A 27,983-nucleotide genomic window follows, 5' to 3' on the forward strand; every position below is an offset into this window, starting at 1 on the left:
CTCTCTCTCCCTCTCTCTCTCTCTCTCGCGCTCTTGTCTGTCGCTTGACTCTTCGCTGTTGTTTTTATTCTATTTGGGTACTTCTCGCCTTTTTAAAGATTAAGTTTTTTCTCGGCATTTATTTTGGACAAACACTTAGCATACGCATAAGATGAGTAAAATGCAATTTTGCCTTTGACGCGCTCGAGGAGGACCAAATATCTTAAGGTTGATGCAATTATACCTTTTCCTTCAAATATGAATGGTAAAGCCTATTCTAAAAAATCATGATAATGATAAAATATGCACCCGGTCACAGCACTAAAGGAATAAGTTATTACGTACTATTGACTCGAAAACTAGGATAAATCCAATAAATGATCCATGCAGTGCGCATTTGCTATCTAACGATCCAAGCATTCGGAATCATTGAGCAGTATATGAATCAACATCGAGGTTGATTTTATCTGGCTTTTTCTCAATATTTTTCTCATTTTATCCATGATAAGAATTATAATTATACGAATGTGATAGACGCAATTCACCCGTTCGTAGGAAAAAAAAAGAAAAGAAATCCCCCAGTTTAAGTGTTCGGTTATAGAAAGTGATTAGAGCTATCTACCATACTATGACATCTCAGAACGTCACATACTCTAGTATGACATTGCGACAATAGATAACAATATAAAAGATAAGATTATGACGACAACAATGATAGTTATAGCAATAACGATGTTAAATGCTGACGGTATAATGCCAGCGAGTAACCATCCACACGATTTCATCACTATCATCATCTGCATGATAAAACGCAAAAATATGATTTAAGATATAAACTCTAAGTAAGATCAGCATTGCGAAATCACATTGCTCTGTTTCTTATTACTTGTAATGGTGCACGTCTTCTTCTAAGGACATATCAAAAGAGGGGCCACGGCCTTTCCCGTATAGTCCACCCCCTGTCTAGAATAAGGAAGGCAAAGTGAATTTCCAAACTTCACCCCTCTGATACAGTGTTGCTATGTTGACCCCCCCCCCCCCCCCGAAAAAACCCCCAACATTTATAAAAACGATACTCTGTCTTCATAATCTCATATCAGCAGTAAATGAGTGTGACAATGCCGTGTTCTTAATGGTATAGTATATATAACAAATAGTATGGGGAAAAAAAAAAAACTGTGAATGAATTCAACCAATATGCGATGACTGCAACCAAACTGGTTGGTTTGACTTTCATATTACAAGAGTCATGTGTTTCCTGACACATTTACACTACAACAACGCCAGCGTGAAACATTGTAAAGAAAAGTACACCGCACATCAATGCTTCCACGTGTCTTTCTTAATTTATCGGACTGCATGAAGAAGAAGAAAAAAATCACATCCTTTTTCAAGAGACATGGATAAACACAGCACCCATGATTTCTTTGCATCGTCTTCTACACTGAAGGGGCGATGATCCCTCAGGTCCTTTTCGTGATCAAATCGAGGGGAAACTTCGAATGAATCGAAAAGTGAGGTAAATTGTTACTTGTTTTTGGTTCAAACGATACATTTAGTACACTCTTTTTAATTTGAAGGCAGTGTTATTTTGCATATTTCAGGCATGATTTCGAGCTCGGTGTGTTCTACACAAGGCACACGTTGGTTGCAGAGAATGTGGTTAAGCGTTTTGTAACTTATTAATTGGTAAACGAATGTCTCGCGTTGGAGAAATTCTCACCAACACCGTTTTCGAATATGGTTTGATCTTAAATGGGACTTCATCATTACAACAGACAGTGCCTGGACACGACCCAAGAGTCAAGTAAACAGTGATTTAGAGAGAATTACAGCACTGTCGTTCTTCCAAGGAAACATTCGTGCGACACAGCCTCTATATACACTCGACAACATGATACCCGTCTCATGAATGTATAGACAATAAAAACCTATACAGTGCATGGACACAAAACGGAGACTTCGAAAATTACGTCATATGCATTTATTTTCGAGGTTTTTTGTCCTTTAACTGCAATGGCACGCGTTTTCCGGTACGTCCATCTAAAATGGGTCTGAAGCAGCATAATACTGTAGGAGAGTGAATCAAGTGACTAGCAAATGTCTCAAGCATTCTTCTCTTTTTCCAAAAGAAGACATTTCCACAAAAGCAGGAAAGTTACAAAAGTGTCTGTACGTTCTTCGATCGGACAGTGATACCCAGTGTGCTCTTAATTCGGTGGTACGACGGGACAGTAGCGCAGGAATTGTTATCGAAATCACTAGAACCCGAGGGTGCGATCATGGTAAGATGACGTGTGAAAACATGTATAGGTCCATGGTGAAACGAAGTACCGGAGAACCTCTTCTGATCGCCTGGTCCCATGTCGGCATATCCATGTAAGGAGCTGGATTTGGTACAGTCCAATGAACTATCGTTGATTCTTCCCCATAATGCAATAGATGTGTGCGGCGTACTCTTACGTCGAGACTGTTCCTCATTCGTCACCACTGAAGGCAACGTTTTCAACACCGCCATTCGCTTTCTTTTCGTCTTCAACGGCCACATTGTAGATCGGTGGTGATATCGTGTTGGCATTCAACGAGTCCGACCCTTCACTCCGGTTGCCTTCGATTGATATCGTCTGGTCGTCATCTTCCGCTTTGGCTGGTTGTATCCTGGGTGAAGTGATCTTACGCATGCGCTGCAGGAGTAAAACAAGTGAAAACGATAGCTTATTATTCGGGGGAAAAGTCCTATCTTAAAAAAAAAAAAAGACACACACAAAAAAAAAACCATAGCAAACCAAATTACCCAAACATTGTATGATGTACATCAATAGGGAAGAACATATTACTTAAGAGTTATTTGTTGGGTAAGCCTTCCTTAGAAAAAAAAATAAAGATGCAGAGCAAACATTCATGATGAACTATCACTAATTTAACTTGCAAATCCTTGATATCAAATGTTACAACTTGAATGAAGAATGTTTCTTGTCATCAAATTACAACATCGATGCTTGTCATGAAAGTATCAAAGGCACCTGAGAACACCAAGCCTTTCTTACTATCCTCGAGAATAACCATGAAAACTTACTAGTTCGTGTGTATGACTAATGCAGCTAATGTTTGAAATTCGATGTCGAAATGTATACATGAACATGAAAAAAACAAAAAAAAAGACAAATCGGCGTTTGATTTGGTTTAATTGAATGTTATTTGATTTAGTTTACTATATTATGAATCACTAAGACCCCTGCGAAGATCGCTATCAGTGGTACATACCTCCATGAATGATCCTGGCGTGGTGAGGAAGATATAGACGGCATAGACGGGTACCCATTGCATCGAACAAATGGCCATGAGCCAGCCGAGGATCTCACCCCAGATGGGGTAGTAGTAGTCTTCGCCGTACCTAGCTGGCTGGTAGTCGATCAAGCTGAACAGGAAAATGCCCTATAGGTTTGAATTGAGAAAAAAATAAAATGAATACTGCCGTCACTCAAAGCTCTCGGTATATGCTCATCTGATTTCACCGTTGGGTAATGCAACTGATGACATTAACCTTCAGATCCGTGATTTACGAAAACAACTGCTTTAATTTGAAATGAAGTATGTCTCAATCCAATGACCAATGTCGCCCTCTTCCCCACTTCCCCATTATGATAGTATCCAACACATTACTTGATGATATCTCAACTATAATACAAGTTATGTCCGTGCAGACCATCAATCGTTCTGTCAAGATGTTATCAGACATAGGGACTAGACCAATTTCTGTAATTCAATGTGTACTGTTATAGGCAGAGTGGTAAAAGTTCGACAACAATACAATAATTATTACAGTGAATCTTTTGGAACATCCCTATAGAGTAACCCATTGGAATACGATACTTGAGCCTTTTGCCCCATTCTTGCCAACTACAAACAATTTCGCTTTCATTCCTATTAAGATCCTGTTCGTCTGCATTTCAACATGTACACGATCGTGTTGCTATGTTTCTCTTTGACACGAAACAGGACTCCCAAATTGACTGGACCTTCAATGTTTCCATAATTCCTAAACACACAGATAGAGAGTCTTCATGTAATAATTAATATCATCACGATAAAAACTTATGGTGATGAGGAGAACGTACCAAGCTGACAGCGGGAGCGAATCCAGCCCAGCAGAGTGGCCAGTACCATCCCGGTGTGAAGCCCATGTTCTTGCTGATAATGGAGTAGAATTTCTTGAGTCCGAAGCCGTAGGAAATGATCACGCACTCCCAGATGGTCACCCAGAGAAGACACATGCCGCTGGCGCCATAGGAATCCATGAGCTGGAAGAAGTACATGCCACCCTATACGCAGGAGGAAAAAAATGAGGAGAATAGAATCTCTGTAAGTCTTGTCATAATCACACCAGTTTCCGCAAAGGTTTTATTGAAAACTTATGTGATTCAAAATTCCTTAAAATATTCTGTACTCATGTTAGCGTTATGTATATTAGTTTGTATTACTTTATATGGAAATAAAATCATTTGAATTTGAATTTGAATTTGAAAGGTGTGTTCATTGATTTTATCAACAATTGAAACTCTTTGTTGTTTTGTCTTGTAATTCGTTTAAGTCACAGTTTCATTCGAATCGTGCCTCCTTCGGGGTGCTATCAAAATGAGAATGACTAATGTAACATGCTCAAATCACATATTTATTTCAGTACTTTGACTTGTTTGATGTGTGGTGACGAAGTGCAACACCATGTCAATCATATCTTAGAACGCAGTGCAGTGCTAAATTGCATGGCAGTGATGTCTTCTGAAAAAATGGAATGAAACTGTGTAGTAGTGATCATTAGGACTGACTGTAATAGATGGACAGCTGTTTTAAACATTTCGAAATAAATGCAGATATAAAGTTGGGGAGTCTATTGTATACAACCATGCGCATAGAGCATATTGCAAATGTTTTATTATGGTGCGCACAACACTCAGCAAATATTGATCTCCATTTTTTAATTGCGCAAATGATCTGTACATAGGTACCAACCAACGTGTGCATTTTCGAAGTAGACTCCAATTAACTAATAATTGTGTATGATTTGAAGTAAATGGAACTATCGACAAAAATATCCATTCAAATTTCTTATTGACATAATATCATTGTGTGACTCGTTGATAAGTGCGCCTTCTGGACTTTGAATCGTGTGATTATAAGATGAGCAGAAGCAAGCAATGAGCATAATTCCCACTTGGGTTGACACAAATCGCTGTAATGAACGGTTTAAGAAAAACTCGGGAATGTACACACACCATCAGTCATCAAAATCACACATTCAGGCAGACAAATGTAACATAGACAAGTCTTCGTACCTCAGTAACGCACAGTAGTCCAAGAAGGAAATCTATGCCACACACTACGACGAGGAAGATGGCTCGGTTTTGTCGCAGATTGTACTGGGGAAATTCGTCCATGAGTGACGTCACCAGACCCTCCAAAATAGCGAACTGTTTTTGGCAGAAGAAAATAAATCGATAGCGTTTTGATTAGTATGATACCATGTTATGCATTTCTTTTTATTTTCCATACTTGCAGCTTTTGGCAGAATCGTTTGTTCACAAGTAAGTTCGAATCTAATCGAATCGATTGTGTGTTCTAAAGAAATGTTGTTGTTTTGAAAATAAAAAGAAAATAAGAGCAGAAAAAAAAAATTCTAAAGAAATCATCATGGTTTATAAAGTGCGTCTAGGATATACGTCTGGGAAACATTGCATTTGGAAGGCATTAAGTAGAAAACATTTTCTTTTTAAGCGTCAAGTTTAGAAGACAATTCTAATACAGGAAACATAGTCTCCAAATGAGGAATGTTTTGCTGCGGATTAGCCTATGTTTTGCTTTATAAAAATTCTATTACTTACTTTACTGATACAAATCTTGATATTCAGTGAAAATGTGCATCAATCCATGCAAACGAAAAGAAAGAGAGGGAGGCAATGTTATCTTTAATTCTTGTTTACCTGACTGTCTAGACCAAGCATGATCAGCATGGCGAAGAATATGACAGACCAGGCTGGTCCTCCAGGCATGTTGTACACAGCAGTTGGATAGGCCACGAAAGTAAGACCAGGTCCTAAAAAGGAAAGAAAGCATATATTTGTTATAATAATGAACCTAGTCGACTACAGGTCGCAAAAAAAAGTAACCCCATATAAATAACGTATGATGATAAATCATATAAATCATTAAATAATACATGAAGTATAAATTTCGCCTTATCGATTCAGCGGCTCCCGTTGGGAAACGTGTGGCCAAAACTTCCACGAAAAAGAAAAATCAACAAAGTCAATGAAGAACGTTCGCACCTTTCCTCACTTTGTATCAGCTGATTACTCAGACCAAACTTTAAAAAAATAATTAATTGTTATTTTCCTACCTTCATCGACCACATCTTTGACCTCAACCCCCTGTTCGTGAGCCATGAAGCCGAGGATGGCGAAGATGACGAAACCGGCGAAGAGACTGGTACCAGCGTTGACGAAACCGACCACGAGTGTATCACTGAGGACAAGCATGATGGGAAATGTTGTTATTGAGTGTTGTCGTGTTCTCTCTTTTTTTTCTTTATTTATTTCCACCTGAGAAGATGGCTGGATAGCCCATATTCAGCTGCAATACAGTAGCTAGTCTTCCATGGGATCCAGTTGGATGTAAGGTGGGACCACTTCACCGGGTTAAACACCCTGCTTTTTGCGATGAATGAGTGAAGCGGGATCTTTCACGTGCATGATTGTGACTCTCTCACATGGGACCTCCATTTTTGCCCCTTTGCTTGAGGGGACGATATGATTACACACATTATTGCTCAGTGAGACCCTGGAATCGAACTTGGTTCCTTTAGATCGTGAGGCAGACGCACTACCAATGACTACCGACTGAGCTAACTCACCGCCCTCAATAAGTGTATTAAAGTACGTTGAATTTTTCTGTAAACATCATAGTAGTCAACGTCCCATTTAGCTTTAGCAGGTACGTATCGTATTCTTCGAGAATGTTGTAATGGAAAAGTAGAGAGATGGGGATATGCATATGGATGTTTGAATTCACCTCGTTTAATCAACCTTTGAGATTCTTTGAACAGGAAAAAGGCCTAATTCTCTCGTAATTCCTACCATGCTTGTTTGAAACAGACGTCATATTATTTTCTCTGTCTGTTAGGTTTTATGTAGTGCGAGGCATTTTTTGTTGAACTTACATGAGGGCATTATTCCTGACTTTGTTGTAGCTTCCCAGCGATATGAGAGAACCGATACCAACGCTGTAGGAGAAGAAGATCTGAGTAGCAGCATCAACCCAAACCTGTCATGCGAGAAAAGATGGTAAAATGATCAGTAAAAGCAGGAAAGGGAATAATCCTATAAAAGCAACAAGAATAATAATTGATATTGTGATATTAGTATCGATTTCTATCAGTAACTGATGCAGCAAGCAAAACAGTTGTATTTTGTAATCTGTGTATGCCTTTGTATACACTCATATTGTATTAATATGATGTGATATATTCATATTTTAATATTATGTTAGTTTTCGTATTATTATATATTATATTATATCATATCATGTCATATCATGTTACATAAACATTATCTAATTATATATTCATGAACTGCGTGAATTCAGATAAATCCTTGAAGTGGTCACCGTGGGTGGTAGAGCATCCTCACGAGCTCAGGTAACTATGTAGAGACAATACATTGTCAGAATACCTTCATTATTTGTGTGTTTAAACGCCAATAATCTTTATAGTGCTTATACTTACAGTTGGGGTTTTGAGGAGCTCCCATTCTGGAGTTACGTAGAATTCGATGCCTTTCTGAGCACCAGGTAGTGTTAGGCCTCGGATGAGTAGCGCAAAGAGAATGGCGTACGGCACGAGCGCGGTAAACCACACGATCTGCGATTCAACAGTATGTGAATATTAAATACAGCACTTAGAACAGCAAAATGGAATGGTATCTAGCTAACTGCAGCTTATTGAACAGAACTATATACACATGAAATCTCCTTTTCTGTGCTTCAGAAAAACTGTTAAAAGGCCTTTCCTAATTAATTAACATTGTAAAGCGTGTACATGAATGACAATAATGATATTAGAGCTTGAAAGTTTAAAATCATCAAACGTTGTCAAAGGAGTGTAGTGCAAGTTATATATATGATCTGACAGCATGCACATCTCACATCCAAACATATTATTTTGGCACAGAGGAATTTCGTTTGATATGAAAGGGGATTCTTTTGATATTGCAGGGAATTCATAAGTTGGTTCCTACTGGTATACAGGCCTACCTTTCCGGTCTGCTTGACACCCTTCCAGATACAGAAGTAAGTAACTATCCAGGCCAAGGCCAGGCACCCGACCAGATCCCATCTCAGACCGCCGATGTCATCAATGCCGTCACTGATTCCCAGAGCACGTTTTCTGCGGGGAGAAGAGTGAAAAATGAATAATAAAAAATATAGTGATATTTATATCTGTTGGCACTTACGTAGTTTCAAACTTCTCTAAGAACATCCATCAGTTCATCATGAATATTCTTGTAGTTGTATATGCTTTTCTAGTTTGATGTAATTTGCGCAGTGGAGACAAAAAGTTTTTCACGATTGTTTATCGATTTTCGGGGAGATGTGTGAAGTCGTACACTTTGTTCAGAAGATAAACTTACAAATACCAAAAACTCATCTCATTTACTGGTCATTTGGAAGAAACACACGATGAATTCACCGTGTGATTCTATCCGTGTGTTTCTTCCACATGGACATCGAAGGAGAAGAGTTTCGGTCCTTGTAAGTTGATAGTTGAAAAACGCAAGTTTTCGGTACCCCCCCCCCCTCCCTACTTCACATTGTTCTTTCACGAAAGGCGAAATTAAAAACTAGCTTTATGAGCTTGAACCTGCTAGTGAGTAGGTCTAGTAAACTTGACGTAACGCACAGACTCAAAATCCTATGGCTATTCGACAGGTTTGGACGCGGCAACAGACTGCTCCGAACACGCCGGAGCGTTGTCCCACACTGCATCAGTGTGCAACATTCGAATTGCCCAGCGTTTCTACCTAAGACTTCTCAACATACACACATATATTCTCATGAATATGTTCTAAATCAGATAGTCTTTAGTCAATGGAATGGATTTGTATACGAGTTTTGACAGCCTTAAAGAACTCACTCCCAAAACTGCTGAGCGGGAGACTCGCTCACACTCCTGTTGAGGTAGACGACGTGTTCAAGGCTGCTGTCGTTGTAGCTGCAGAAGAGATCCTGTGAGGGCGCTGTGCAGTTTTCCTGGAGAGCAGGGTCGAGGCAGTACTGATCGTTCCAACTGTTATGGCAGTCTCCCCAGGGCAGCTCGCTGGTGAAGCTGGAAAAGAGGTAGAAGAAGGACCAGGCGCAGATAACGATGTAGTACGTGCACATGATGGCCGCGATAGTGGCGCCCGCAAAACCAACACCTGTAGAAAGAGAGAAAGAGAAGAAAAAAAAAAAAGAGGGAAAACATGTTTAACTACTTTATAGGATTCCATCTTCTGGGAGGCTGACGTAGGTGGATCGTGCAGCAGGCGAGCGCGTTTTTGCCCACACAGGACAATTGGAAAGACACGTAAATGATACTGGATTTTGAAAAAAAATCAACAACTCTGAAGGAAAGCGAAAGGGTAAATTTTACCAAATAGAACAAATGAGAACGATCTGATAATTTCAGTGTGCTTGTCATGATTGACTAAAGTTCTAAAGAGTGCATCAAATCCAGCAAATTAACTTCACTAATATCCTATTGTAAAGAAGTGCACCAGGTACTGACTGAAGCAAATATGCCTTCATTAGTCTTACATGAGCAGCGTAAATAATAATCGAATGCTACTAGCTCGTCTCTTCAACAAGATAACGAACAGAAAATACTTCTTTCAAGGAATGTATGGCGACTTGTCGGTTATGAACCGCGGGAGGGCGCTCACCTTTCAGGACAGGGTAGATCTCCCAGACGGAGATCCCGCCCACCTGTAGCATCTGACCAATGGAGATCTCGAGAAAGAAGACCGGAACTCCGCAGAGGAACAGCGAGATGAAGTATGGGATCAAAAAGGCACCTGTAGCAAAGAGTCAGATGAAGAAAGAGTCATAATCCGTATCGGTTGATAAACAAGAGTCTAGCACATTTATATAAGTGACAATCTATCCAGTGACTATACACACTTTTGATACCCCGTTTTATTCAAACCGTTCGCTGTTATCGATTCAACAGCTCCCATTCGGAATGTACTAGAAACGCCAGATCTTGGCATGAGTCAGTAGCTTTTATTTCTGCTCGTTTTTGTCAGTAAATGAGGAATTTCCATTTACTTGTACTCGGCAGACGTATGGGGTCTTCCATCTGCCCTTTATTTGTGGATGTGTATGTATTCATGTGTTAACATCTATCAGCTGGTCACTCCTATCACAGCCATTTGTGATCAATATACTTCAAGTAGATTCACGTTCCGTATTTCTATGCATTTTACAACCATTAACGCTGAATCTTTGTTATACATGAATATCATAAATAAAAGTTGTTTACTTGTTTGTTTTAGTTTCATCCACCTGGCAATAAGATGGCTGGATACTAGTGGATAGCCCATATTCAGCTGCGCTATAGCTGGTGTTCCATGGGGTCCAGTGTCAGTCATTGTTTGTGTTTTGATTTGCAGGCAAATGTAAATACAGTGTACAATCTAAAGAAACAGAAACGTTTCCCCAACATTAGATTAGAAGTTAGTGTACTTGAAAGTGCATTGCGCTCAGTGTGTGTTTGTGTTTAGAATATGAAAACCCATGAAATTTCATTAGGGGTGTATATGTTATGTGAGCGTATGCGGAGGGATTAACAGACATGTTTCATCGCGATTTAGCAACTTTAAACAACCGCAAATTATTATAAGAGCGATATAATGAAGGAACAAGCAGCCTTAGAATAATCATGATGAAGGGATTCGGAGGTATGCGGATTAAGATTATGCTTTCAAGACATTTATAGATAGGATAAATGGATTTATGTATATAAGATTCAGAGAATAGGATGAATTCAGGTGAATAGAGACGATGAAATTGAAGCTCATGTATGATAGAGACCACAAGGAAGTATAAAACGATGACAAACAAGATACCATCTCAACTAAACAATCCAGTAATAAAACATCTTTAGGGTGTGATCGTCACACTCTCCACTCATAACACACTTCGCCCTATCTAATTTGCTTCATGGGTGTGTTTGCTATAGGTGTCACAGATACATAATGAGCAATCTATACCATTCCACGATAAATCCAAGATTTGCCGCTGTGCAATCTGTTGATTTATCAACTATACGTTTGAGAAGGGCGCAGATGTGTCGAAGTTGTTATCTTGGGTGAGCAAGATAAAACACATCTCATGACACTCCACGAAGTCACCTTCAACCATCAAATCATTTCAACTATGATGAAATAACTAAAAAACAAAACAAACCCATTTTTGGTCTTTCACTCTTCTGCACGAATCAAAGTATTTATTTATTTTTTTTTTTTTTTTGGCCATGCCAGAAATTGTGTCTGCTTGCCTACTCATACATGTCATGGTAAATTCTAATTATGTTTTGATATACGCTTCAAAGACGACCAAACTGATGAAGAGATAGCGTGTGAGCGATCCAGTCGTTATCAAGCTGCGAACATCAGATAATTACTCTTAAATTGCCATGGCGTAACCACTTACTGTTGTTAGGGTGCAAAGTTTTAACTGTTGGCATTTGATCAAACGTCGATTAAAACCTCGAATCAAATTACTTATTGACACTTATTTTGTAAACTTGTTTAATTTATTCTGTTGTATTATAGTTACATACAAACACGCACACATTACAAATAGGCAAACAGAACATAACACGTACAATAAAACGAAAAATAAAGGTGATATACATTGATTTAAATTGGAGAGATGAGGAGTGGTATCCTAATTTTGTACTTTTTCGTGTTTTTGTTTTTTCTTGTTGCGTATTCTCTTATTTCTTTTATAGACATAAATGTGTTTGTACATCACAATGGTAATTGTTCTACTGTTAAAGGTTGCTCACATTGAAATCATTATGTTAGAGAAGATGAATATTGAGCCGATTTATTTTTTTTGGTACAATGTCTTCTGAATACATTATGCCAGTAATAATGATGAGGACTCTTGTAATCGAAAGACTAATGATTCTATGGCTCCTTTGGGCATAATCTCATGGCAGGGTAACCAAGGGGGTCAAAATGATGTACCTCCTTGGCGTAACAGAACGCGCCCTTTTATACACCGTCATCTGCCGAAACTAACTGGTCGTCAATGTCGAAGCATGCCCATGTCTGTCCTTAGGTCGTATCATATTTTACTATCATGTAGCATCATGTACCATCCTCACAAAGAGAAGGTGATAACTCACACCAGAAAACGAGCAAAAGGATGTCGACTCCTGGTGGGTCTCGCCCAAGATCAAGCTAGCAAAAAATCACGCAGCAAACCAGTATCCCGACACACCATCGGACCAAACGCCTCGTACAAAGCAAGAGAAAATACGAATCATGTGATGCAACCTTCCACTGCTCCAGTTGCATTTCGGTGACAGAGCATTCAATGATATTTCAGGCATTATGATCTTTTTTTTTTTTCATGCGAGTGATCTAATAGAAAGAGGAAGACCATTTTGACAGGGTTTAGTCAAAGATATGGAACATCTGAATGAAATGCTATATGCCATAAATAATCTGTTTAATCAAACCTTTGTAATATTCGTGCTACTGCTGTCACAGCCATTTCCGTCCCATTGTATTTTTGTAGGGATGCCAGCAACATATCTTCTTGGCTTCCTCATTAAATAATATGGTTGATGTACTTAGATTTAGTAAGAGGGAAGGAAACACTATAAGATTTCAATAATCACCACCGCTTCTCCCCTTTCCTCCATCTATGTTTTCTGCTTATCTATGCTCATATAGCTCCCACACTGACCATCTTTTTTAATCAATTACACATCACCCAAACATGTATTTCTAAAAATGTGTAGAAGTGCATATTTGTGCGCCTATTTTTGTGCACTTGTACCATGAACTCATTGAAGACTGCATGAGAATGTCGGCCTGGCGGAAGAGAGAGAGAGAGAGCGGGGGCAGGGGAGAGAAGGAGAGTAGAGGAGGAAATATTTCACTAAACCTGTCTGGATGGTCTGAAGATGATGTGAGACGGAATGTTTCTGACACGACTGGCTCCAAATAAACGCCTCTGGCTCTCACTACCCATCCTCCTCCCCCTCGTCCTTGCCTGGGCTTCCCTCGCACTCCTCGTGATCAAATAAGGCTAAAGAGGGCGGAGACCCAACAGCCCCCTCACGAGGTCAAAAGGAGACTACGCACACTGACGTCATACGCACCCAGCAAGAAACCAACCCTTCCTCTTCTTCCATCAGAGCAAGGGGTATGTAATAGCTCCTTGATCAGAGCAAACCAATCGACACTCATGACTACGCGGGTAATCATGAGTGTCGATTGGGAATATCAACTGTGACAACAACGCTTGTTGTAGTCATTGCGTCACTGCAGAACATTTTGCCATTTTGACATATTGTTGGACCTGTGTGTAGGTTCAATTGGCGCTGCGACGGATTGAAAAGACAGATGAAAGTAATATGAGATTGTGAGATTATATCCTACGAAACAAAACAAAAAAGCAAAACCCTCTGGTGTCTAAACAGATTTGGAAAGTGTCAATAACTTTCTTAGACTTGCCCATGTCTATGTGTACAGATTATCATAACTTGTGTCTTAGACTAACGTGTCCCCATACAAATAAAGAGTTCACTCCCTAGACCCACGACGCAAGATTTTTTATTCGTTTGTTATTGTTTTAAATTAATTGTGACAATGTGTATGTACATTAATATAACAAACCAACGCAATTGCTACGTCGGTTGCGCGTCAGCTCATCCCGTGTAACCATCGCTAAACGAGTTATGCATGTGATTGATGGTTCCTTTAATAGCCTTATGTGGTTATAATATCAAGAGGTTTCTTCAAGTCATTTACAAAACATCATTTTTTATTTTTTAGTGATGGATCTACAGACAGCCACAGACAGACACAAAAACACACAGACACACGGACACACACAGAGATGTGAAGGCGACAGTGCGGTGCTAAATTTTCATTGCTGTTTATTATTGCCTTCTGTTGTCATCAAGCGCTTTTGTGAATCAACAGTTTAAGACGGGAGATATCTCAAGGTATTATATGAAATTGCTTCAGTTCAAATATTAATCTCAAATGGTTCTAATAAATCTAAGCACTAGATAACACTTTAAAAAGTACTAGAAAATAAAAGCATGATGTGTAAAACAGTCATTATCATATTTTAATAAGGAAGGGATCCTAGATTCAAATTTTTAGAAATAAACACACTTCTTTATACCGTAGTTTGCTTTACTCGTAGAGAATTTGATAAATAGCAATATATATATATATATATATATATACATGTATATATATATATATATATATATATATATATATATATATATATATATATATATGTACATATATATATATATATATATATATATATATATATATATATATATATATATATACATGTGTGTGTGTGTGTGTGTATGTTGACGCACAATATACGAATATATTCAAAATATATACGCACAATATGTCAAAGTTAATGCAAATATACCTGACATTTCAATAAAAAAAGGTGACTTGCATTCCTAGCATCATATGGACTTTGAATGGAACTGTTGACAAAAGGGCCATCAAGTCTCTAAAATTACGGTAAACACTGATAAGTACATCTGATATCTCGTAAAGATCTCATTAGGTCAGATGATTTCGGTGTTGCAATGAAACAGTTAAAACGATAAAACTTGCGGCTATAAACTTGCATTGTTAATTGTTGTCAACTACATCTGTGCAGCTCTCAGCAATACTAATGTAAAGAGTTGTTTTTTGTGCATTTTTTCCCTTTATACGAGTATCATGCTGTCATCTGTCTTACAACTTGCAGGCAAGTGTCTCTTGATATTATGCAGTTCCTACCTCCCTGGTCTACTATTATGACACTATACTGTTTGATAATATATAATTATGCCAGAAGGGACAAGCGAAATGTAAGCTTTCTTCAAATCCCCTACCACGTATGGTCCCCTGGAAGCTTTCACGTTATCTGAAATACTTGCAAGTGAACTAAAACTGCGACACGCTATCACGTACATCGTGTTCGCAAATGCATGGCCCCGTCTTTGAAGTCAACTATATCTTTTTCCTACCTCTTCATTTTCGCACAGTTGGTAATCCATAAATCCAGAGAGATAATTGACAGTCATCATTGATTGGAAGATTGTAGTTCCATCAACCCCCCTCTGGGAGAGGGGATCGCAGTTGTGGGATTCGCTCAAAAATCTTGCAGTGTTTTCATTTTCGTCCCCTGCTCATACTGTGAATGTCACTTTGTCGGAACATGGCACGGGCACAAACTGAACGACGAAGACTTGTAAGACGAGTGTTCGAAACAGGTCAACACCATACCCCTAGTGGGATTATATGAGAAGGAGGCTGCTGATGCTACGATATGATTAGCTCCTTTTGAGTGTGTTTTACAGATTTCTACAGTTTCACCTCCAGTAATGGCTATCTTTCCTATTTCACTCAGTTTCATGTGAATTAAAGGAAAAAAAAAAAAGAGAAACGCAAATTTATGACGGTATCCATAATTGGCGCATTCATTACAAGCTAGATTATTTCTTCCTCGTTGTTACTGTTTTTACTGCCCGATTATATGAAATTCAGACTTGATTTTAATAAAGATTACCTTTGTATTTTTCTAATTTCTGAGATAAGGCGAACAGCTAATTTATTCCTCAGGAATATTTAAAAAGAAACCAGTCATGGTTTTATGTTGAACTCCCAAAGAATAATTCTCGTAGATACAGCGCAAATTCAGCGCGGTTCCTGTCACTTTCATATATTCTTTGTTTGGCTGAGTTCATCAGCCAATTCGATTCACTCTGCGAAACCATGAACTGATCTCGAAGGAGGGTGGGTTGATATTTTTTTTTTTCACTGAAAATTATTTGAAACCGATGTACTCCAAAACGGATTATATTCTCGAATTCAACGATTCAACGATTCCCCGTCCCACACAATTGCTGAGGAGATGCAAACGACTCTTCTTCGTTTGACAAAATTCTACACATATTCCTCATCATAACTAGTGTGATTGATCGTTCCTTTTTTGTTAGTTTGTTTTGTGTCATATTGTGCAAAAGCAGCAGTTCAGATGTCCCTGCATAGAAGAGTTCCAAATTAGGCTATCAAATTCTTCACTGCTGTCCAGAAAGGAAATATCAAGAAAATGTATCACGGGAAAAAAAAAATGCTTTAGAATTATGAACAATTAATCTTTGAAATATGATGAACTAATCGATGAGAATAAAGCTGCACCGTATATGCAACACACTACTCTCCATGCGTTATGCATAACTATTTCAACACCGTCATCTCAAAGTAATATTGACATTGTAGGCAATTTAGTCGCCACTGCATGGCCCTGGAAGGATTTAAGTATTTGATATATAGGGGCTAATATCCTTTTTGTGTGCTTCAAGTGCTGACTGGCACTGGAGAACCCATAGCGTTGTTCACACTGTCCAAAGTCCCTAGCACAAAAGGGGTTAAGGTATGGCTGTACCAGAGTTCTTATATGCTCAAACCAGTTAACCCATTTCCAATCTTATCGTTTTCCTTGCCATAATACTTGCGAGTGGTTGCTTGCGAAACAGAAAGAGTTTATTTGCAAGAGTAAAGTCCGAACAAAGAAGAATGGAGTTTGAGGTGAAAATATCGTTTCATTGCCCACTCCGAAATTGCTGGTTCATCAAGATTCCATCGAAGAATTTGAATTACCAACGTTAATGGGAAGCTACCTTTTAAAAGGTGGCAATTTGAAATGAACTTCAGACGGGAAATGATGTTATTTAGTCTCACTGCAGTTCATTCTTTTCTTTCTCTCGCTCTTTCAATTGGAGTTAGGTTTCAGGGGCCCTGTTTTATGAAGAGTTATATTTGATAACATAGTTGATTTCCATCATAAGTCTATGGCAGCTTGTGTGATAAGGGAATTTATAATCGATCATATCTTTTGATAAAACGGGGCCCAGATCAGTCTTAGATAACTTCTGAAGGGGAAGAGAGTTTTAAATCAGTGCTCATAACTCAATTATTGAATCAATCTTAAATTGTTTCTTATGTTTTATGATATACCTATCAGACTGTTCTTAATTACATATTGTATCTTGATTCAACTTTAAGTTTGGTTGAGGGCTAAACAAGTGACAGGAAGATATTACATTCTTTCTTCGGGAACCGTTTCATTTGGTTGTCTGTCTTCTCAGCGCCACCACCTAAACAATGCAAGGGAACTAATTAGGTTGTAATTGTCGCATTGTTCCATTCAATTAAATGTCTTTATCATGAGATTACGGAGAAGACCTACATGTATTTGTGAGCTCGATAAGCCATCTGTGTTCCAGACTATTCACATAATGCTTTGAGGACTACCATCTTAAGATTTGTGTAACACAGTGATTGCGAAATGCATTCTACTTTTCGGGTGGTTCTATGAACAAAAGGACTTAAACTAATGAGGCATACTCCCATTACAATTTGTACGATTAGTTATGGACAAGAGGTCAAATCGGGTTAGCATTGAGGGCAAAGGTCGCGACAAGCGCCTAAATCAAACACAGTTGGTGTAATCACAACCGAGAAAACTTACAACCCTTAAATGCAAATATTTACTAAGCCTCAATCCCCCATCCCCGCAACAGACTGATTAATCACAGAAAGGCGCAATGGGTTACTCATTAAGACTATTAGCGACATGTCAACGTTGCGAACCTGGACAGGAGAGGAATAACTATAAAACTCTGGAAATGAAGATGTTTTCTCATTCATTGCCTATGAATGATAGAGGAAAAGCATAATTGTTTTGGCATCTTCCATCATTATGAGAGATAATTGGATCGTTTAATTCTGTTCCAAAGGATTTGATAATTACCAATATAGATGAACACATTTTAGTGTTTAACAGCCTGCGCTACAGACGTCTTCGATTGCATGAAGAGACGTTGACATTTCAGATTAACAGCTGAAAGAAACAATTGAGATAACTCACAAAGCAGTATGCGTTGGTAACGTAACTTCATTATCAATGGCGACAAAACACAAATGATTGAGTGGTTATAATGACGTCCGTTGTCCACTATAATGATCATCATGGTGCGACATGCATAACCTTCTATCTGGACAATACTTCACATTCCTTTTGTCAGGAGTAACAAAATGTAACTTGCTTATTTCGGAATCGCTCGTTTTGTATATACTGCATTCAAACATCACCCAGGTGCTTATCATGCTCATGTATAACATGAGGAGATACAGAGATCGCAGCCTGAAATGCCATACCACTGTATTTAACTTTGATCATCACAATACATTTACCATTGGACGAATCCATTATAATGTCGCTGTGATTGGAGGAAATCCTTTCAAAGGTGGATACTAATCATTTTCAATTTCTTATATCTTATGAAATCAGCACTAAACTGTAAAATGATGATGGTGAAGATAAGCGTACCTGATTATGAAAACGATAAATCTCGTGCATCCAAATTTAAAGAGTCGCCAGTAGACAAGTTACACCAAGCACCAAGACAGTGACTAGAATAATGAATTCATGGACTGAAGGATGAAAGTGCGTTGCACTCTTTGTCGCTATAAACCATGTTTTCTTTTTACAATGTATTATGAAGCAGAACTATCACTTGTTTGTTTTGTGTTGTCTTGGGGACTGAAAAACTTCATGTTGTGCCTATATCCTATGAAAGATCTATTTAAAAAAAGCATTGTCGGGAAGCATTTTTACTAGAAGACGTTGTTTTCATAACTGTGGGAAAAGAGAAACTGTAAGTATGGCTAGTATACTTTGACTTGAGGAAAATGAACTGGAATGTAAATCTATCCTTGAAGTAGTTATCTTAATGAGGAATCTAGAGGAAGCAATTATTTGAACGTAGGCAAGGTCGAGTCTCAGAACCAGCGAAAGTCAAGACTGCATAAAATGATAAATTTGATGAATTTCGATAAAGCGATCGTACTACGTTCTGATAATGAATGGTTCTCCGAAATGGAAGGCTTTGTGAGACAATGGGAATGTTTGGGTATGTTTGTAGGACCTTGAAATCTTTTATCTTAGCTCATGTCGGCTTTTCAGTCAGATTTAATTTGCCTCTTAGCTGGCTATACGTAACCAACGAATTTACTTGAACGAACAAGAACATTCGGTCAATAAGAGGACACTGCACAGTCTGGTCTTTTGAAATTGGATTATGAGTTCTAGATTTTGACGTAATTAAAGGAAATCTGATGAACGGAGGGAAAACTTTATTCTATTTCTTTTTTTGTTTGTTAAGACGATAACCTATGTGTGTTTAGATGCCGAATGTCCTTGTATAAAGAGCACTGATTGTAATTTTGTTATGTGTTTACGCTATCATAAACTCTTCATGTTTTACCTTGAATGCAAAATCAATCAAACTTCAAACATGCTTTTGGCATATTATGCCAATTAATCAAATTATTCTAAAGCATAAGATGCATTTCTTATATTTGTTCCTGCTTGAAGGACAAGTCGTTTTAAATTCAATATAATTTGTCTGTGAGTTTGCATGCACGACAGACGTGCAGTTTATTGTATTCCTTCTTATCTCACGACATGTCGTTTGTCGTAGTGCCGCCTTGATAGCCATTATTCATTAATTGACTCGTTACTGCAGCAGTCATGTTTCCGCCGAATTCCTTGTGTAAAGTAATGAAGAGTAGGGATAGTCACGTGATGAATGGCAGACAGCGAGATTATTATATATTTGTGAAAAAGAGAGAGCCTTTTCATTCATTTAATGGCTCTCCGATAAATTGACAAAATCTTTGTTTTCATCTAACATTGCTTCAGGGTTATTGTCTAAGACAGATTTGAAGCCTATCTCACAAAAGCGTTGAAAATTGAGTTTTGTTGAGATTGATAACTTGCTTGCTCCCTCAACGAAGGCGAGATTAGTCGAGTTTGAAATTGTCAACATTTTTTTTTTTTAAATGCAGGAAAATGACCTTTACAGGATGGCCGAGCGTCAAATGTTCTTTTCATGTTACTAGTAGTACTCTACAACACCTAAAAGCGAGACACTGTACAGTGGACTCCCGTTATAACAAAGTCCTCGGGACCGGCAGTTTTCTTTCGTTATATCAAAATTTCGATATAACCGAACAAAATAATAAACAATATAAAACAGAGACCGGATAATGTTGCGGCCTGAATCTTTACTTCGTTGTAATCGGAATTTTATTATAATCGCGCGTGTTAGTTATAACGGGAGTGCACTGTAAAAAGGCAGTTATAATGACAGCTGCAAAACATAACGCAAGAAGACGGAACAAAGGTTAAAAAAAAAAAAAATCTATGGCGACGGCATCGACGCGCTATGTACCAATATTCAAGGAGGGATTGCGCCCCCACTCTTCACCTGTCACGCAAGTCATGCTTAGCGCGCTTATGAACGAGCGTGAAGTGTGACCCTCAACATGCTGGGCAACTCAAGGGTAACTTTTCCGGCAATTTCTGGGAAGTGTCTTTACAGTGTTACTACCCGCATATTTGTCGCTAAACAAGAGGACCGTTAGATGTAAATGTATAGACAGGAAGAAAGATAGAAACAAACAAACAACAAACAAATAACAAAGCAGAAAATGGAAGGTGCGTTGTGAAGTACGCGCTCTACGTGAATTGTGGATGTCAGGTTATGTTCTGCCGAAAGCAATTTACTTTCTTCATAGCAAAGGGTCATAAACAAACAGATAATGGCCAACATTCAGTCAAACTTAGAAGATATTGATATTCAATGGATTGTCTAACAGAGCACAGCCCATATACAAATGAACGTAACCTTCCCATGAGCTTTAAACAAACCACAATTTTACTTTCAAAAACCTTAATGTAGCTCTTATTTACTTTGTGGTGGGTGGTTATTCTCAATGTACATACACTCTTCCGGAATTTTACTACTCTGAAACAAGGAGGTGATGTTAATGACATCCATCGCTTCACAGTGTTGTTACAAAAAGAAAAAAAAATGTGTATTTTACTTCTTTCATTTTTTGCATCAATTTGTCACACAATTTGTCACTGTACTTGGAGAAAAGAAAAAGAAATACATAAGTAAAACAAAACCAAATGTGACGTGTGCATGCGATTTCGAGTATATGCGCATGTGTGTTCGTCTGTTGATGTGCGTTTGTGTATGATGTGTTTTTGTTATTGTTGTTGTTGCGCGTTTGTGTTAATTTGGAAGAACAATTCATAATCACATCTCCTCGCCCCTCCCCCCCCCCAAAAAAAAAAAAGAATCAGAGGATATTATTTTGACAATATTTCAGCCGCCATCGACCTGCTCACACTGGTTCTCTCCAAATCCATCTTCCCGATCATCGAAAAAGGCTATGTGTGTGAAGTTGATGTGTCATTCACACAACATTACTCAAGCGTTGTCCCGAGCAACGTGACCATCAACTTCTCAATTATGACGCAATTGTCAACAGATTCCCTGGTGTCCTGACGAATCGGATAAGATATAATCAAATTTCCATGCAGCTTGTACTCATTTCTGCTTACCCACTTGGAGGCGTTTGCTCGACATACTAGACTTTTAAACTTAAAATGTTTGATGACACAACACGTTGCCAGCAACTTGTAGTCATACTTACGGCTAATGGTCTACCCTCTCTTTTCTGATAACGTGCCCTAAGTGCATTTTACGTCCATGAAAGTAAAAAGTACTGATCTTGTCAATCTGGTTAGAAAAGTCTATTTTCTCTGCAATGGGATTGTCGATGCGAATCTTACCATTTCCAGTGTGTTCATTGATGTATGGTCTACAAGAACGTTTGCATTTAGCAAAGGAGGTTTCACATGGTTTAGCCGTATATGATTAAAATGGCTACAAAGTTTACGGGGAATTGACAGAAAATATCCTCAATGTCGGAAAACTTCAATTAAAGAAAGGCCATATGGTGCTATATGATCAATCAAAAGGTAAACTCGTTGTCGCTGCGCTCCATCTTTTACGAATGGATGGCAAGAAATCACTGCAAATCAGGGACTATGCGGGGACAGCGAATTGGGAGGACTGTGAGGGGCGTGGCAGTATCCGATGAGGAACAGTTAGTTTCTGGTGCACTTCCCGTAGTTTTGTTACATAATCTTACGTGTTCTTGTATCGGTCTGGGGAAAGAACTGGTCTCCCTTTGGCTTTTAATCACCACCTGTCTTGGCTTTTCTTTGCGAATGATTAAATTTGACAGTAATTTCCACTCATACATCGTGTTTAAGGTGACTCAGCGGCCCCATTGATGAGCAGAATCAGGCTTGAAGGGTAATGTGAGATATTGTTATAAACTTGATTTCTCCGGTATGAAATGGCAATCTTGGACCATATTGCATAAAAGATGATATCGAACGTGAGTCAGAAAATCAAACATAACTACGTTCTGATTGGCTGATACCTGACTTGTAATGTTTGATTGCGACTTTTGCAACAGGGCCCAGTTGTATTGTGGTAATTGACAGGCGTATTTCATGAGAACCTATCAAAAAGCGGATGTGCACAATATTGCTGATTAATCACATTAAATTTCAAATCATGTAAGAACTGAAACAACAACAACAAAATAATCAAATAACTACAAAAGTGGATCATTCTAGAATCTAGCTGCAGCGATATGATGGTATGACAGAGCGTGTAACTCCAGCGGGGTGATCACTTTTGTTATTTCTTTCTCCATCACCTTCTCGGTCAGTGATAAATGTCAACGATTTCTGCCTTTAACAGAAAAAAAATGTTACCCGCACTTTGATACATAATAAATTCTTACACTTAACTGTCAGAGTGTAATGGAGCTCGCAGTTTATTCTGGTTGCTGTCTTATGAAACAAAACGTTTATGACCTTTTACAGCAGGTTGTAGGTTATGCTCAATAACCCTTGTTCAACCCTTCAATGCATCACCGATATGATGGATTGCCAAGAGTCGTGGCTGCCAGCAATTACTGGCAATAATAAGCATACGTTTTCTGTCCTCGTTATGGGTTAAATAATGATCAACGACGGGAAACGAGGTATTCTGAAGCTCCTCTATTGACAACGCCATCAACAGTTATTTTAATCAGACATTGAGCCATTAAACCATGAGGAGCAATTCCCCTCGAAAGATTTGACCCATGGCGCACCTTGTTTCTAAGACTTGGTATAAGAAATCGGTTCAGTTGCCAAGCATACAAACACCGCCGAGGGTGTAAATGCACCACGCCCTACAGCCCTGCTGAGTGCGCCCGGCTCGCCGATGTGGCGGCGCCACGCAAATAGCTCCAACGCAGGTGTCTGCGTCACACCTTCAGGGCCCTTGCGGGCGAGTGATGTCGGAAAACCTTCGATACTTTTACACTCAACTGCCCCACCAACTCAGGGTGACAACGAACAATACACCCCTCAGCCATTACCTGCGCATTACAACCTGTCGTTTGAAGAGCTCATCTGTATCAGTCTCGATGTTGTTGTGGTTACCTACCCAATGTTGTGGCATATTTCTGACTTCTCCCTCCACATTCCTTGTCGACACATACTTCCCCCCCCCCCCCCAACACATTTTTTTTTTCTAGCATGTCTGTGCTGTTCGGTAAATTTGTAAAAATTGAATACCCTTGAATTCCGATTTTGATAATTTCTCATAATGTTGCACCCGATGATGTAGATTCAACAAGAAAATGCAAGTTATATGTCCCAATTCTTGTCCTTAATGTGTGTGTTTTCGCAGCTTATACAGGCAGAAACAAGTAATGCATACACAGTGACCTTCTCCGTTTTATTCAAAGACTGCTCGCTAATTAGACACATTTCAGAATCATGGACTCTTATGAATGAAAAAAATGAACGTCTCTCTTTTTTTTTTTTTTTTTTTTTGCTTATCAACTTTTGCAAGCATTTTCCCTGAAAAAACAAACAAACAAACAAACAACACAACTCGGATAACATAGTTGATAAAGATCAAATTGACTTGATATGAGCGGTGGAGATGTTCTTGTGTTAACATAACATAACATAACATAACATAAGAAAGCATAAAATACATTGTAACATAACATTCAGTGTCAATATTACAGTTTTTAACATTTACACGTAACAGAACGAGTTGCATTATATAAAAATCGGTGAACACACCTTATTGTGAAACAGGTCTTGTTCTAGTATATTCATTGGGGTCAGGTTTTCTTGTTTGTTTCGTTCCAGCGACACGTTATGTGCGATTGATGATTTGCAATTCATGAATATTTTTGTTGAGGGTGAACACGTTTGACTGTTCCACACTCATTTCTTCTAGGGCTATTGTACGTAAGAATAACTTAACTGGCATTTTATGCGCACTTAAGTTCGATGCTCTGAAGAAAATAACTGCATAAAGAGTTGAGTTTGTTGTCCTGTCGCGCAGCTGTTCGGATGTTATGCCGACAATGTAGCCGCATGCACATACTCCGCCGGATCGTACATTATGATACAAGGAAAATCGGATCCGGGCAGAATACAGGTTACAATACACATTTAGTGCCATAACATGAGACTAATGCGAGTACATTATTATCTCTGCTTTTTCCAAAACATTGAAGGAATTACTGAAGGGCTGAATGGATGAATAAGTGAGTGCTTGATTGAAAATGCGGGTATAATGAAAAACAAACTCTAGACATAGTGCTTTACACACTACAGACGGCAGGACATGCCAAATATCCACGAGGTAAACTTTACTTGCATTGTCAGAATGTGTTACACTGTCTGTATATGACACAGCTGAAAACGATACCATCATCAGGAATACTCAAATGTCGGACTTACCGCCACCATTTTTGAAGACCAGGTAAGGGAAACGCCAAACGTTTCCGAGGCCGACAGCGAATCCAATGCAAATCATGATGAAGTCCATTTTGTTTCCCCATCCTTCTCTCTCGACCTCCTGCACCTCGTCATCGCCCTTTTCTTTCTTGTGATCGCCTCCTTTTTCAATCTCCCTCTCCGACATTTCTAAAGCTTGTTTGTCCGAACTCACCATCATGAATTATTTTTATTTTCAGTCTCTGACCGCAGCAGAAGAGAAAACAGAGTAACAAGCCCTGACAGGAAAGGAATAAAAAAATGAGTAAACCCTAGCGGCTAAATTTGAGCGACGATCGTCAAGATCTTTCTCCTATAAGCAGCCTTGAAGTCCTGTCAGGTTTTCAAACGAGATATGAAAATGATGAACGTCCCAAAGAGGCTTGTGGCAGCAAAACAGACGAGATCAGCCCGTGAAGGATTACAGTGGATATTTTCTGACTGATCATCAGAAGTGATGAAAGCTCCAATGACTGCCCTTTCCCGTTACATCTGATTATTAATCTACAAACTAGCAACAACTCGCTCAACGTACACACGGACATACGCGACTAGCGGGCTGTGTAGTGACTGTGCGCGCGCACGGGGGTCACCAAACTATGCTTTATCACGTACCTTGTTAATATCGATAACAGTGACAACATCACATGTCGAGTTTTTGAACAAATGTAGCAGGAACAACATCGAATTCAAACAGAATAATATGACGTTGGAAATAAACATTGTTTTAATACACAAGTAGAATATCACATGTAAACAGTAATTACACTGAACCAGAAATGAGCCAGATATCTTTCGACATATTTTGAAGGCCCTCTGAAACATTGTCAGATTAATGCAAAATGCCATAGGCCCTATCATTCGATCAGATCGATTTCATAAGATCTGAATCTACAGCAATTTGGATAAACTTAGAATTTGTTTCTTTGCAATCTGATTTCGAAAGTCTGATACGACTGCCCAACGTTATTATCGTCTCCCGTCGAAACGAAGACGATTGTTTACCGTCTGATATTAATCATAGGAGTGTCTTCCCCGTTCACGATTTCTCAATTAATACCATGCCCACGAAACGGACCAATGACATTCGTCTAAAATATTGGCCTCGAATTTCTCACAGAGCATCCCTACTATCTTTCATTCTCTGTCTGGCTCTCTCTCGCTCGCTCTCTCCTGCTCTCGTCTGTTTGTGTTTACATATAGCGCGAGTCGGCCGTAACTCGCTTTGTGACGTCATCATCATGTGATAACTTCTGTGTGACGGCGAGAACGAAGGATGATGCAGAATGAGGTTGCTTCGATCGCTCGGACTTGATCGAGTTTGTCGAACTTTATTCAATATTTACCTTTTGGCTGAACCCTAGTAAATGCTCTTCCAAACTTCCGAATATCATGCACAAGGTCTCTGGATAGTCTTCGTAAGGAGATCGTATGTTAAGAATAGATCAAGTGGAATTTGCTGTATCATTGGGAATTTCAGTCAACGTCTGTAAATGCGGGGGAATGTTCCGTTGGTCGTTGGGACGTTTTGTTTCATTCATGGAAATTCCCTTTGAAACATTAAAAAGTGAATGATTTTTTTTTTTTTTGCAATTAATGTTACAAACCATTTCTTCTTTAGCTTGACTGTGGATTAGTGTATGCCTTGACCTCTAGGTTATGTACATCTCTGTATACTTAAATGATTTACATTTATTTATCATTATATTGAAAAAAAAAAACTGAAACCGAATTAACGCTTCTTATGCATTTGCGCCCTCTTTTTTAACTATCTGTTTTTTAAACTGGGATAATTAATGCTAAATATCCCCCAAAACGAGCTTGATGTTACATATGTGTATGTGTGAGTGGATGTGCGTGTGGGCATTCGTATTCTAATACATGTACAACATATATATATATATATATATATATATATATATATATATATATATATATATATATATATAATGATGGGACCGTCGTACTGGGATGCATGGTGCACGATCAAGCACTGGAAATGTTTAATATCGGTCTGTCGCTCAAGCTGCTTGGAACGGAAGAACCTCGCATGTCCTGCTAGGACAGCATCACCAAAGCCCATCACAATCACGACAATGAGCTGTTTCTATGTCTTTATGTCATTACGAATCATATTATCGACTGAACTTAATCATTGTAGAATAGTGTGTTTGCGGGCATGACAGTATATGGATTGATAACAATTGATTTGCTGTCATGGTTATTGTTGAAGGGAGAGATTATTGCAGTATATATTGTAAATCAATCTGTTTTTGTTTTTTAATTGCATTTGTATTGCCTTTTTTTCATATTATACCCAGAATGATTCGAATGAAATGAATAAGGATCAAGGAAAAGATGTATGAATGAATAGTCTCTATTTCTTTGTTTATTTATCATTTATTTATTTATTGCCGAACGTGTGGAACTCAAAGCCTCAATAGAATTTGAGGATAAGCCTTGCTTCTGGTATTCACAGCATCTCGCATCGTTACGTAATTATTGTAGAGTCTGTGACCTGTACACCTGTTTGTTGATAGCTCACTGTATGTATAGAATGTATACAATGTATCACCGGAAATCCATGCACTGTCAGAGCGCAATTTCACGGATTTTAATCATTCTGGATGTGCGTACCCATGGCAACAAAATGTTGTGGAAATGATAAAGTCAAATCTTTATGAGACCAAAATAATGAAATCATGTCAAATAAAGTCGAATAGTTCGATGCCCATCATAATACTTGTGTGTTCCTTGCAATGCAGCAGAAAGCGGTCACGCACCCTACATCGCTTGCACTCACGAGTCCTTACAATTTAGGCACACACACACACACACACACACACACACACACACACACACACACACGCACATGTAATTTGTCAGTAATAATCTTCAAGATTCAAGTCTAAACCATG

At 38.6% G+C, this 27,983-nt stretch overlaps 1 protein-coding gene across 1 annotated transcript; it reads right to left on the reverse strand.

The window, feature by feature from the left end:
• On the reverse strand, window positions 1-25,367 carry LOC140246305 (sodium- and chloride-dependent GABA transporter 2-like). The gene is made up of 12 exons (XM_072325772.1): window positions 25,030-25,367; window positions 9,951-10,082; window positions 9,164-9,446; window positions 8,284-8,416; window positions 7,757-7,891; window positions 7,193-7,296; window positions 6,374-6,498; window positions 5,958-6,070; window positions 5,313-5,447; window positions 4,098-4,301; window positions 3,244-3,414; window positions 1-2,663 (listed from the first exon to the last, which is right to left on the reverse strand). The coding sequence occupies exons 1-12, from the start codon at window positions 25,244-25,246 to the stop codon at window positions 2,457-2,459; spliced, it is 1,959 nt and encodes a 652-aa protein (XP_072181873.1). The 5' UTR covers window positions 25,247-25,367; the 3' UTR covers window positions 1-2,456.
• Window positions 25,368-27,983: the final 2,616 nt, after the last annotated feature.

Source organism: Diadema setosum, chromosome 2 (genome assembly GCF_964275005.1).
Source record: "Diadema setosum chromosome 2, eeDiaSeto1, whole genome shotgun sequence".
Classification (NCBI taxonomy): Eukaryota; Metazoa; Echinodermata; class Echinoidea; order Diadematoida; family Diadematidae; genus Diadema; species Diadema setosum.

What these genes read in the sequence shown, in the direction of transcription:
- LOC140246305 (XM_072325772.1), bottom strand. Translation starts at nt 25,246, where the DNA reads ATGATGGTGAGTTCGGACAAACAAGCTTTAGAAATGTCGGAGAGGGAG. An exon ending in GATCTACCCTGTCCTGAAAG is followed by an intron (nt 9,447 to 9,950) that starts GTGAGCGCCCTC and finishes CTCTTTCTACAG; the next exon opens with GTGTTGGTTTTGCGGGCGCC. An exon ending in TCGCTCCCGCTGTCAGCTTG is followed by an intron (nt 3,415 to 4,097) that starts GTACGTTCTCCT and finishes TCAAACCTATAG; the next exon opens with GGCATTTTCCTGTTCAGCTT.